The sequence below is a fragment of the Mus pahari genome, chromosome 14 (assembly GCF_900095145.1).
Source record: "Mus pahari chromosome 14, PAHARI_EIJ_v1.1, whole genome shotgun sequence".
In the NCBI taxonomy this organism is placed as follows: domain Eukaryota; kingdom Metazoa; phylum Chordata; class Mammalia; order Rodentia; family Muridae; genus Mus; species Mus pahari.
This window is the reverse complement of record NC_034603.1, coordinates 70,969,345-70,981,043: the sequence shown is the minus strand read 5'-3', so window position 1 is coordinate 70,981,043 and position 11,699 is coordinate 70,969,345. Positions and strand designations below refer to the sequence as shown.

The following is an 11,699-nucleotide window of genomic DNA, read 5'->3' as shown; positions in this document are numbered from 1 at the left end:
GGAAGGAAGGAAGGAAGGAAGGAAGGAAGGAAGGAAGGAAGGAAGGAAGGAAGGAAGGAAGGAAGGAAGGACCAAGCTAGGACTAGGAATCGTTGAGACCTTAAAGATCCTACTCTCAAACATTTGACTGTTTTTGATAACCTTGACTGGACTGCTACTTGGTGGTTGCAAATTTTTCTCCCACATCAGTAAGGTAGTGTTTTCTCAAAGACTTACCCTGCTTTTCTTTACTTTATATTATATTTCATTGTTATTTATTATCCCTTGTTCTCTTTCCTTTGTATCTCCCAAAGTAAGTGTGTGTGTGTGTGTGTGTGTGTGTGTGTGTGTGTGTGTGTGTGTGTATGATGTTAAAATCAAACCCAGGGCCTTGCACTGCTATACAAACCCTATACCAAAGAGCTGCAAAACATCCCTTATTTTTTGGAACATAAAAGTCATCCAGATTTGATCTATGTGACCCATGTTGCTATTTAACCATAGGGTGTGGTTTAAATTAGGCTGTTTGTGGCCTACTGTAATAGTCTATTGACAAAAATACACACCCACCCTGACACTTGCCTGTCTGTTGAGCATGCCTGTCACCCTCCATGATTATTTTCAGTATCAGCAACAATTTGCCATTGAGTCTTCGAGACCCAGCTGCCCATGCCTCATGCCTCAAGAACTCCTTCCTCAGCAACCCTGCGGTGGCCTTGGGCTGCCTCTCCTACACCTCAGTAACCCGATTCTCTGTCGCTCCATTTATAGGATCTTACCTAGCCACATGGCCTGCTGTCTCTGCAAATTTAAAGCTGATATTGAGGTTATCTGCAAGACAGTCAAACTGCGTTGTCATACCGGATGTCTGACCAACACCACACATTGTCGTGAGTCTCTTGCCTGATAAACGATTTAATTTTACAGTTTAATTTTTAACTAATAATGAAAAATTCCCTAAAAATAATTGCTTATTTTTATTCATTCATCCCTAACTTCTTCCTTGCTGAAAGGTAGCCCTGTTCCTTGTGCAGAAAGCAAGAGAAAGGAGTGGGTGGGAAAGATAACACGAAGGACCACAGACCCTTTATTGTGCTATCTGCTTGGCATTTTGCTTCCAGTGACTGTTTGGGCGTACAATGCACTGCAGTCTGTAAGCTGGTTTTATGTGCATTAGGTCTCAAATTCTCTCTGATTTTTTGACATCTCTAGATTGGTTTTGTTTAGTTTACTTTTGTAATTTTGTAAGTGATACTTTTTTTATTTATAATCTCTCAAGCTTCTGTTCAACATGGCCAGTGAGTTTTATCTTGCTCTGCCAATGGAACAGAGAGCTCTTCATGTCCATACTTACCAATTCCCAACTTGTTTTCAACCCCGGTCTTTTCTATCACCAGATTATTCATACAGTTTTAAGTATTTTCTAAACTGAGTGTGGCGGCACATGGAAGTAATTCCAGCCCCATAGGGTGCTGAGACAAGATGATCCAAGTTCAAGACCAGTCCAGGCAATTAAGGGAGAATATGCAGTGGTTATTTCCACCCCAATAAGCCTGTATAAAAACCACATAATCCAGTTATTATATTTATAAGCTATATGTGTAGATTTTGCAGATCTAACACTATCTAACATTAGTCTCCGACTATGGTACCCTTTGTTATTTACAGCACTTTGTTACTTACAGCAGTTACTTTGTTACTTTACAGCAGTTACTTTGTTACCTGCAGCAGCTACTTTGTTACCTGCAGTAGTTACTTTGTTACTTGCAGTAGTTACTTTGTTACTTGTAGTAGTTACTTTACTTGTAGCAGTTACTTTGTTTCTTGTAGTACTTTGCTACTGCTCCATCTTTGCTTCCTCCTCTTCTTCTGTCCTCTCCTTTTGGGTAGGGAGGGAGGAACACACTCAAGCACCTGCTGGGGAGTTGAGAGCACTTTAACATTCTATTGCTACAAGAACCTACTGCTGTTTGTTTTTTATTTTAAAAGAGTACAGGGCTACAGCTCAGTAGTATAGCTTATACTTAGTCCTACAATATTTTTCTATATATTAGGCATGTTGGCAAGAACTTCATTCCAAAATGTGACACTTTCCTTGTCTAAATAGCTTGAATGCAGATCTTTACCCTTGATCTAAGGGATGGTAAATAGAATGAGCATTTGGCTCTTTATATAAATAAGTAATTGCATTATTCTCCTCAGAAATGGCAAGTAAGCATTTCCCTTCTTTTATACATCAGAAGTATCAACTGCTGTCACTTCATGCCTAAGTCAACTTTTCCTAACTCTAGGCTGTCCATAGGCCCACAGTTTTCTTTTCATCCCCTCCTTGAACCCTCACTGCCATGGAAAATCCTCATAATTCTCCTGGGACAGAAACACAGCTACACAGTGGTACCCTTGACCTTCCCACTATCAGAAGATTTGCGTTGCTCCCACATGAAGCTGGAAGAATGAGAAATGAAGTGAGAAAAGACTCTAGACAAGAGTAGCTCTGACCTTGTGCATTGTATGACTTAAGTAATGTTTATCCATAAATGAACTGTACATAGGTATTAATCCAGAAAATCAGCATGCCTTTTCTTATACCTCGTGGCCCCCAATCCCAAATATAATGGAAGAACCAAGAAGATGCACAGAGAGAAGGATGCTCCTTCCATTCTGGGAGCTAGAATATGTGGCAGGAGAGCCCACAGGAAGACATTGGGACATCTAATCCAGATGTGAATAAGGAGCATCTGCTTTAGCATTTCTGCCCTCTCTCCACTCAAAGGGTGTCCATCATCATGGTCAGCTGTGGGTGTATCAGCACAGGGCACACAAAAGGATGGAGACAGGAAGCTTAATGGGCCTTTCAAACTGAGATTGGGGGGGGGGGTGGGAATGGGAGCCTGAGAAGGTTCTCTGCAGGTCGGTCGGCTGTGTAGAGAGGTTGGCTTTGTCTTCAGGCCCTGTGTTCTACCGACCCATTGGCTGTCTTAAACAGACGTTCTGTGTGCACACTGTGGAATGTTAGACCTATGGTGGCTACTTTGCCAATGACACTCTCTCTTTCTCTTGTTGCCCTATGAAAGGATTAAGTTTAGGTTTGTTTCCCCCACACACTAATGGCATACCAGTGTTTTCTGGCCCCTAATTTATTTGATTAGGGCATATGTCTGTGAACTGAGGAAGGGCTGCAAGTTCTCTCTGACTGAAGGCAACAATCTCTTCTTTTTTGACAGTTGAAGACGCATCTATAAGGAACCCAGGAGGAGCATTCATGAAAGTGTTGCAGGCCCGGAAGGGGAACACCAGCACTGAGCTCATTATTGAACCAGAAAGGGGCAATTCAGACAAGAATTATGCCAACTATTCCAGTTCAATGGATGAAAAGTTAGACCTTAATGATGAAAAAGATGTTATGAGCGCACTAAATTACATACTGCCATATTTCTCAGAGGGAAATATGGAAGACGTAATATCCTCAATGTTACCGTTCATTAAACTCCTGTTTTCTCAGGAACGAGATGCAGGTAATTCATTGGAATCTTTGCAGAAAGCCCCAGGAAGTGTTCCTGTTACAAATGAATCTAAGTCCAGTAATGTGACTTACAAAAATAAATTGAATAAACTTTATTTTTTAGAAAATTTGTTAGACACAGACATTGATAAGATTCAAAAGAAAGAGAAACCTGGGAGGCACAAAGCAAGATCTAAAAATGTAGGTCCCAAATTTAAACAGCAAATATTTGAAAAGAGATGGGAGCCTGCCCAGGCTGAGGAAGACAATCTTGCAGAGATTGAGAAGGCAGAGACAAGGCTCCACAGCATGAGCAGGGTCCCCAAGGGGACAGGAAGCATACAGAAAAGGCACTTCAAGGAAGTGAGTGGCAAGAGCCTGTGGAGCAGGCAGAGCATCCAGACCCCTGTGGAGAGCCTCTCCAAGGACAGGCAGCTCCAGAGCCCACCCTCAATGGAGCTGCAGCAGCTCGGTCTGGAGCAGAGGCCCAGGGAGTTCCTGGGCAATTCCTTCCCCTCAGAGCCCTTGCTCCCAAAGGAGCACGGGGAGGAACTCTCTTCTTCTCCAGAACCACCCCTGCTGGACAAGGCTCCCACCACAAACTCTCTACCCGAGTTCATAGACAGACGAAAAGACTTGTCTTACACCATCTATGTTTTAGAAAGTGCAAACGCTAATGTGAAGAGAACGAAGGGTTCTAACCCAAGTTTACAACCTGACGCGAGGCATCGAAACCTTAGGAAGAAAAAATCTCATTTCCAGTTGATTGCAAAGAGGCCAGCAGCGTCCTCTGCCGTGAGGAGCCTGGTAAGTTCCCCTGCACGAGGGGTCTTTTCATCTTTAGGAGACCCGAGGTACCCAGAAAGGCACTTTTCGGAATTATATGCTGCTCCAGAGCCTTCTACAGAAAAGCCTCTTGAAGAAAATCAGGCTGCAACAGATAATGTTGAAGAAAATATTCTTGAACAAATCGTCACTATGCCTGAAGAAACTACATCAAAAAATAAATCTGCTAAGTATCCTGCTGCAGATTCTGATATATCTATACCCAATATACCAGGCTTAATTCCACCTGTTCTGCAAACCAGTGAACCACAGTCACACTTCATTTTCGGGTCTGACTCGCTCAACAACTTCGAAGAATTTGCTTACCCATCGCTGATGTCCCCAGGAGAACAGTTTGAATCTCATCTCAACCATCAGCTGCGGGTGCTCATCCCCAACAACGATGTGAGGAGGCTCATCTCTCACGTTATCAGGACTTTGAAGATGGACTGCTCTGACAGTCAAGTGCAACTGTCCTGTGCTAAGCTCATCTCCAGAACAGGCCTCCTGATGAAGCTCCTCAGTGAGCAGCAGGATTTCAAGCTGTCCAGGGCCGACTGGGATACAGAACAGTGGAAAACTGAGAACTACATCAACGAGAGCATAGAAACCCAAGGCAAAATGAAGAGTCTGGAACCAAATCAGGTGAGGACAGGGCTGAGGCAGGGGGCCCCAGCCTCCTCAGTCAGTTCAGCAGAAATGACTAGGGGCTCCCACTCCAGATCTTCTGCTGGTCACATAACGCTAGCCCAGCCAAGACGGTGATTCCCACTGTAGTTTTAAATTTGTTGCCAGAAGCCAACCTAAAACACAAAGTATAATAACTGTGCTAGAAAGGGAGCATATCCAATTTTGATATCTTGGATGCTACTGAAATAGAAAAATTTTACAAGGTTTTTTTTTTTTTCTTATTGTCATTTTGTATTACAGTACTGGGCATTAAACTCAGGATGTTGTACACATGGTATGCAAGGGCTTCGCCTACTGAGCTCTGTATTCTACTCTTAGTTTTGCTTGCATTTATTGCTTGTTTGGGGACCTTTGGATTTTTTTTAAAATTTTGTTTTTTTGTTTTGAGATTGGGTCTTACTATGTAGACCAGGTTAGCCTTGAATTTACAGACATCCACCTGCTTCTGCCTCCAAAGTACTGGAATTAGAAGTGTGTGTCATCCAAGCCAAGTCCAGCTTATAGTTTAATTGATCCAGATTCTTACTGTATAATCCAGGTTAGCCCAGAAGGTGCCTGGTATTGGTGTCAAGGGTTGTTCTTGAACTCATGGCAATCCTCTGGCCTCATTTGCCTATGTGCTAGGTTATATAAAAGTACCAGTTACCATGCTCAGCTCAAGCAAGAGTAGATTTTGAATAATTAGCCTTCTCCTTCTTTCATTCTTTTTACTTTATTATTATTTAGCAACAACAGAAATGTCCATTTATCTTATATATTTCAGCTTGAAAAAGAAGTCTCAGAGTTTGGCTACAATAACAAAATCACCTTGGCGATATCTGTGACCGTCGCAGTGACAGTTTTGATTATCATTTTCTGTCTCATTGAGGTAAGGACAACAGTACATCCTTGGATCCAGAATGTATCCTGTCTGTGTAGTAGATTTAGAACCTGGAAACTGGAAACCAGCATCACTTACCCTCTCTGTCTACAAGTGATGTCCCCGTGTGTTCGCAGGTAATCTGTCTGGGAAGCATGTCCCTCAATGCCAGGTCCTTAGGTGACTTTCTGATTTGGTGTCAGAGAGGTGGTTGATGTGAGACACTCTGGAGCAATGAGTGAGTTCTCTCTCTGTGAGGACAGGCTCAATTTTAAGCTTGGAAAGCAAAGATCAGCATGGGGTCAGTTTACATACCCCTGGGAGGATGCCCGCTGGCCAGGGCAGAGACCGCACCCTCCACACCTTCTGGTGGCTTCGCCCTCCACAGTCTTCTGGGAAATTTCTGCACAGTCCTGTGGTGCTTTGTCACTGTGTGTACAGTTCATCCTTGTGCTTGCATTTACTGACATTTTCATTGTTTCTTCTGCCAATTTTGATGACAGCTCTGTGAGAAGAGGACTCATGCCAGGGGTTTTTCTTGTAGTAGGTAGCAGTGGTGTTCAAAGAGGAGAACTGAAACACCATATCAGTTCCACTACTTAAAATAGCATCAGTGCAAGAAGCTTGGCACTTCTGTAGTCCCATCCTTGGGAAACAGGAGTGCACGGACATCCTCAGTGGTTCAGTGCGTTCAGGCCAGGAATGCATGAAATTATCTAAACAAAAAACAAACACAGAGATTCTAGAAAATAGTGACAGAGAAAAGCAATGGACTGATGAGTGCTGCAGTGACTGTGCGCAGGGACTGAGGTCTGGGATTCATCTACAGCCTGTGCACGCTAAGCAAGGGCTACGTTCCTACACTTAGTAAGACTTTAGAGAGGTCTCCCTTTAGTAGTTTAGTCAGTGGTGAAAACTGAATAAATGATAATAGACCCACCACCTGCTTGATGGCTAAGCAATGAAAGATTACTACTCTCACCTTAAAGAAAGAATGATAGATAAATTAAAGCAGAAGTCATTTAAAAAAGTTATGAGTGGGAACAACCTGTGTAGTCCTGACTCCACAGGCAGAGCCCTGGGTGTGCGTCTGCGCTGCCTTTGGCATCCTTAGGAGAGTTGGTGCTTGTGCCAGCTGAGCACAGATCAGAGTCCTCCATTACTGTCTGACCTAATCACAGACCTTTTCAAGGAAGGTCTTATATCCATCCTCTCCTAAGATGAAAGAGCAACTTAAGGCCCACCAAGCTAAACCCAGAGCAGAGCTGTGTTCTCCCTGACCCTGAAGTCTGGGCCCCACCCTTCACACCCCTGGTCACTTTCACCTCCTTAGAGACAAACAGGAAGTGTTGGCAGTTGGAAGCACAAGGACACTTTGTAGACCATCCAAAGCATTACTATACCTTGTAAAAACAAACAAACAAACACAAAACAGCCCAGTGGAAAAGGAAGTGTCTCTCAGCAGTCACTCATCTGCCAGTGGTGCCTCCTTCCACTGAGTTACGCTCTGGTGACGAGGCGTTGCCGCCTCAGGCACTTTCTGCTGCTGCTTTCTCATACCTTCCTAACACTGGTTTCGTTCTCTTGATTTTCCTTTCTTGTTTCTTTGAGGCAAGGTCTTACGTAGTAGCCCAGTTAGCCAAAACTTCACCACTTCTCCTAGCCCCGCCTTCAATTCCTCACCCTCCTGAGTCTATCTCCCTGGTGATAGGATCACATGATCCATCATACCCAACAGTTATTTGTTTTTTAATCCTTCTAAAATTCGTTTCATTTATCTGCTTTTTAGTAGGGTTGAGGGTAGAGACTCCCTCTCCTCCCAATGCATAATTTTGCCCTGAGTATGGGTACCTGCAGGGGTCAGAGGGTGCCAGATCCCCTGGAACTGAAATTACAGGCTATTAGGAGCTGTATGAGAGGAGTGCTAGAAACTGAACTCAGACCACTGACCCCTCTCTAGCCTATTTCATAATAATTTTTCTTGAATCATTCTTTTTCATTGGTCTAAAATACCACCTGTGTGTTCTTTTCCATTAATCCTGCTGCCTTTCCTGTACCAGGAACAGGCCAGAGCACCAAATGTGGCCTTGTGCACGAAAGCAAGCATCCTATCTTTGAGATAAATCCCCAGCCTTTCTCTCCTTGTTTTAAAGATTTATTTTTATTTGTCTGTATGTGTCCCTATGTCTGCTCCATGTGTGTGTGGGTGCCCATGGAGACCCTGGAGCGGGAGTTACAGGCAGTTGTGAACCACCCAATGTGAGTGCTGGGACCCAAACCACCATCCTCTGGAAGATCAGGAAGCAGTCCTAACCACTGAGCCATCTCTGCAGCTGCTTCTGCACCCGTGTCTGTTCAGCATGTGCTTGTGCTGCCCGCAAAGACCCTAAGAGGGTATGGGGCCCGGGACTAGAGTTACAGGCAGTTGTAAGCTGCCATGTTAGCTACTGTAAATCAAACCCAGACCCTCTGGAAGATCAGCTTGTGCTGTTAACTACTGACACAGCTCTCCAGCTTCAGCTCTTTAAGTTTAAAAAAAAAAAATATTAGTTGGGAAACAGAGACAAACAGATCTGAATCCAAAGCCATTCTAACCTATAAAAAGGGGTTCTAGGCTAACCAGGGCTACACAGTAAGACCCTGTCTCAAAACAATTTTATTTATTATGTAGTGGGGCGCACATGTGGGGATCAGAGGGAGTTAGTTCTTGGCTTTCCACCATGTTGGATCCCAGCGATAGAACTTACTCAAGCAGGGCTGAGCCATCTCTCCGGTGCTGCTCTTCTGTGTTTGGAAACTGTAGCCAAGACTGGCCTGACATTTCTTCCAGAAGAGTTGTGAAACTTTTATTACATAGAACTTTCATATCTTTAGTTAAGTTTACCCTCAGCTCCTTTGTACATCTTCATCAATGTTGTACGTAGAGTTTCTGGTGTGGAGGATGTGTGAGGGGCTTGGTTTGCAGATCTCCTCATTTTGTGACTTGCCACCCTATCAACATTTTATTGCATCCAATACGATTTAACTTGATCTCTTTGGCTTTTTGTTTGTTTCTAATACAAATAGTACTAATTTTTTCCCTTTCTTCCCAACATGTCCTCACTTGTTTCTCTTTTTACATATTGAGACTGTCTTGCCAGGGTGGCCCATAGCTGTCATAGAGGCCTCCTGCCCTTGTTCTTGGTCCCTCAACAGCACCATGGTTTAGGCTCCTAGTACACACTTTGATAAAGTTAAAAATATTTCTTATTTTTCTCTTTTAACAGAAATTATTATTAGCTAGTCCACAGGGGTAAGCAGGCTCTAGTCATGCTGGCTGAGCTCCAGGACAGCCCATAGGCAAAGATCTCCCCAGAGGCCTTGTGGGACCTCAGAACAAAAGTCCCTAGAAGCCACGTGCATGGAATTGTTCTCAAGACCCAGGGCTCGGGTGATTTTTGTTATGGGAAGAGCCAAGATAACTCCCAGGAGAGAAACACAAAAAAATTTTGTTTTCTGAATTTTTATCTGAAACAGTCTGTATAATGTATTAGTGTTAAGTGAAACCTTAAGCAAGGCATTGTGAAGAGAGGAAGATTAGCTCAGAGGGAATCCTGTGCTGAGCAGATAAGACCTCAGGTAAGGGAAGTAATGGTGCATTTAGGGACAGTGGTCATTTTGGTAATCAGAATTGTGTTTTCTTCCAAAACAGGTTTGTTCCCACAGAACAAAAAAGGGAGACGAAGAAAAGTACATATGGTAAATATGAGAAAATCTTTCAAGGAGAAGCTAAGAGTTAGCAGAAATCTTGGAACTCACCTAAGTTAATTCACTCACCTGACTGGGAGACAATTTCCAGAAGGAATATTATCCTCTCTGTTGTTTTACCTGGCTCCCAGCATGGCAGCTGGTACCAGCATGTGTGCCTCTGGTGTTGTCAGGCCTTCAAAGAGGGTGGAAACCCATGGGCTTGGGCTGCACCAGCTTTTGCCGGTGCCATCTGCTGCAGCCAGAGACTCCATCGTGCAGTCTATGTGGGAGAAGCAGGGGAGCCCACACTGTCGAGTGCAGGGCTGTGAATGGTGGGACACAAGCCCTTCCTGTCCAGGAAGGAGAACCATCTTCTCATCCCCTCGGTCACTGCTTGAGCCGGTTCTTTCTTTTACTGACACAAACCTCATAGAACCACGCCCGGGAGAGACTATGGAAAATAGGTACCTCTCTTCCAATGAAATGAAGACTGGAGGAAATGTCTGGTGTGGCCACTTTCTAGGGCATGTCAGAAAGAGGACCATTCTCCCTGGTGGGGCCCTTGTCCTTTCAGTCCACTGTGCTCAGCCATTGGTCATGGTTCATCTGGAAAACGCAGCCCAAGTTTTCTAATTCTCTTGGAACCAGAGGGCCGGCTGGTGTATGCTGGTGCTAGTCATGTCCTTTACTGCCTTTTTTTTTTCCAGTCATCAATAATGTTTTTATTTCAGGTTCAGCTGCAACTACATTTTTCAAAACTTTTTTTTTTTTGAGACATGGTTTCACACGTGGCTCAGGCTGGACTGAAACTCCTATGTAGCCAGGGCTGGCCTCAAAACACTTGTTTCCACTTCCGAAGTACTGGGAATTAGATATAATCCATCATGCCCAACTAACCATGTCCTTTAAACTGTTCTCACCACTCACTCCTCAGAGGCAGTCTGCAGGATGAAATTCGGAGTTTATGTGCTGAGCTGTGGACTTGGTGCTAGGCAAACAGGAGTGCCCCCTCCCTCACCTCAGAAACTCTGTATGTGAGAGTTGGTCTAAAGGCACCAATGGGAAGGGCTCTGGACAGCAAAATGCTTCTGTCCAGGGTGATTTCTTCAAAGAGATAAGCTAGTCCACAGGGGTAAGGGGGCTCTAGTCATGCTGGTCCCGTGGCTGAGCCGAGTTGTCTCTCAGAAGAGAGAGACACACAAAATGACTCAATCACTGACTGACTTCTGTGTTTTCTTCCAAGGGGAAAGAAATACTACAAGGAAAGAAAGAATCAGGTAAGTTTGAGACTGGGTGCTATGGAGGAGTCAGTGGGGTAAGACAAATTAATGTCTCTCTTTCTGTTTCCTAGGGAAAATATGTCTGGATAAGGTTGCCACCTCGGCTTAGAAGCATACTCAAACTCAGCAAGAAAAGTGGGCATAATTTAGGGGCCAATACTCAGGATGAATTATGGCAAGTGTCTAACTCAATGAGGGGCTAAGGGCAAGTTGTTCATTTCAAAGCTTGAACGTCTTTGCATTGTTCTTCCAGGGAGGCCAAGAAAGGAACCATAGTGGCAATGAAGGTCCCTAACCAGGAAGATAGTGAAGTACTTGAAATCTCAGAATGATCTGCTATCATTTATTAATAAATTATTTTTTGTAGATTTGTGTCAAAGGCCTTTGTGAATATACATGAAAATTGATGCCCAGCAGATGAGACTGTGGGCCAGTAAAGATGGCTCCTCCCCATTGTGTGAAAGCAGTTACCATGTGGACCTTGTGACCTGAAGTCAATAAGATGAATGTGGTAGTTTAAGGGAGCATGGCTCCCGCAGGCTCATCGATTTGAATAACTGGTCCCAGGTTGGTGTAGAACTCTTTGGGAAGGATTAGGAGGTGTGGCCTTGTTGGAGGAGGTGTCACTGTGAGTGGGATTTGAGGTTTCAGAAGCTCAGGCCATTTCCAGTTAGCTCTCCTCTCTCTTTCTCTTCTCTTCCCCCACCCTACTCTCATTGTCCCTACTCCAACAAGGCCACACCTACTCCAGTAGGGTCATATCTTCTAATAGTGCCACTTCCTGGGCCAAGCATATGCAAACCATCACAGAGGGGAAAGGAAAATAAGAGCAAAC

At 44.1% G+C, this 11,699-nt stretch overlaps 1 protein-coding gene across 1 annotated transcript in view; it reads left to right on the top strand.

The window, feature by feature from the left end:
* The window catches only part of LOC110331878 (leucine-rich repeat-containing protein 37A2-like), a 46,444-nt gene extending 35,248 nt beyond the window's left edge, over positions 1 to 11,196 (top strand). The window contains exons 9-15 of the mRNA XM_021212742.1: positions 751 to 869; positions 3,204 to 4,951; positions 5,760 to 5,864; positions 9,547 to 9,593; positions 10,828 to 10,861; positions 10,936 to 11,039; positions 11,118 to 11,196. Coding sequence (XP_021068401.1) covers positions 751 to 869; positions 3,204 to 4,951; positions 5,760 to 5,864; positions 9,547 to 9,593; positions 10,828 to 10,861; positions 10,936 to 11,039; positions 11,118 to 11,196 — 2,236 coding nt within the window. The remainder of the gene's footprint in view (positions 1 to 750; positions 870 to 3,203; positions 4,952 to 5,759; positions 5,865 to 9,546; positions 9,594 to 10,827; positions 10,862 to 10,935; positions 11,040 to 11,117) is intronic.
* Positions 11,197 to 11,699: the final 503 nt, after the last annotated feature.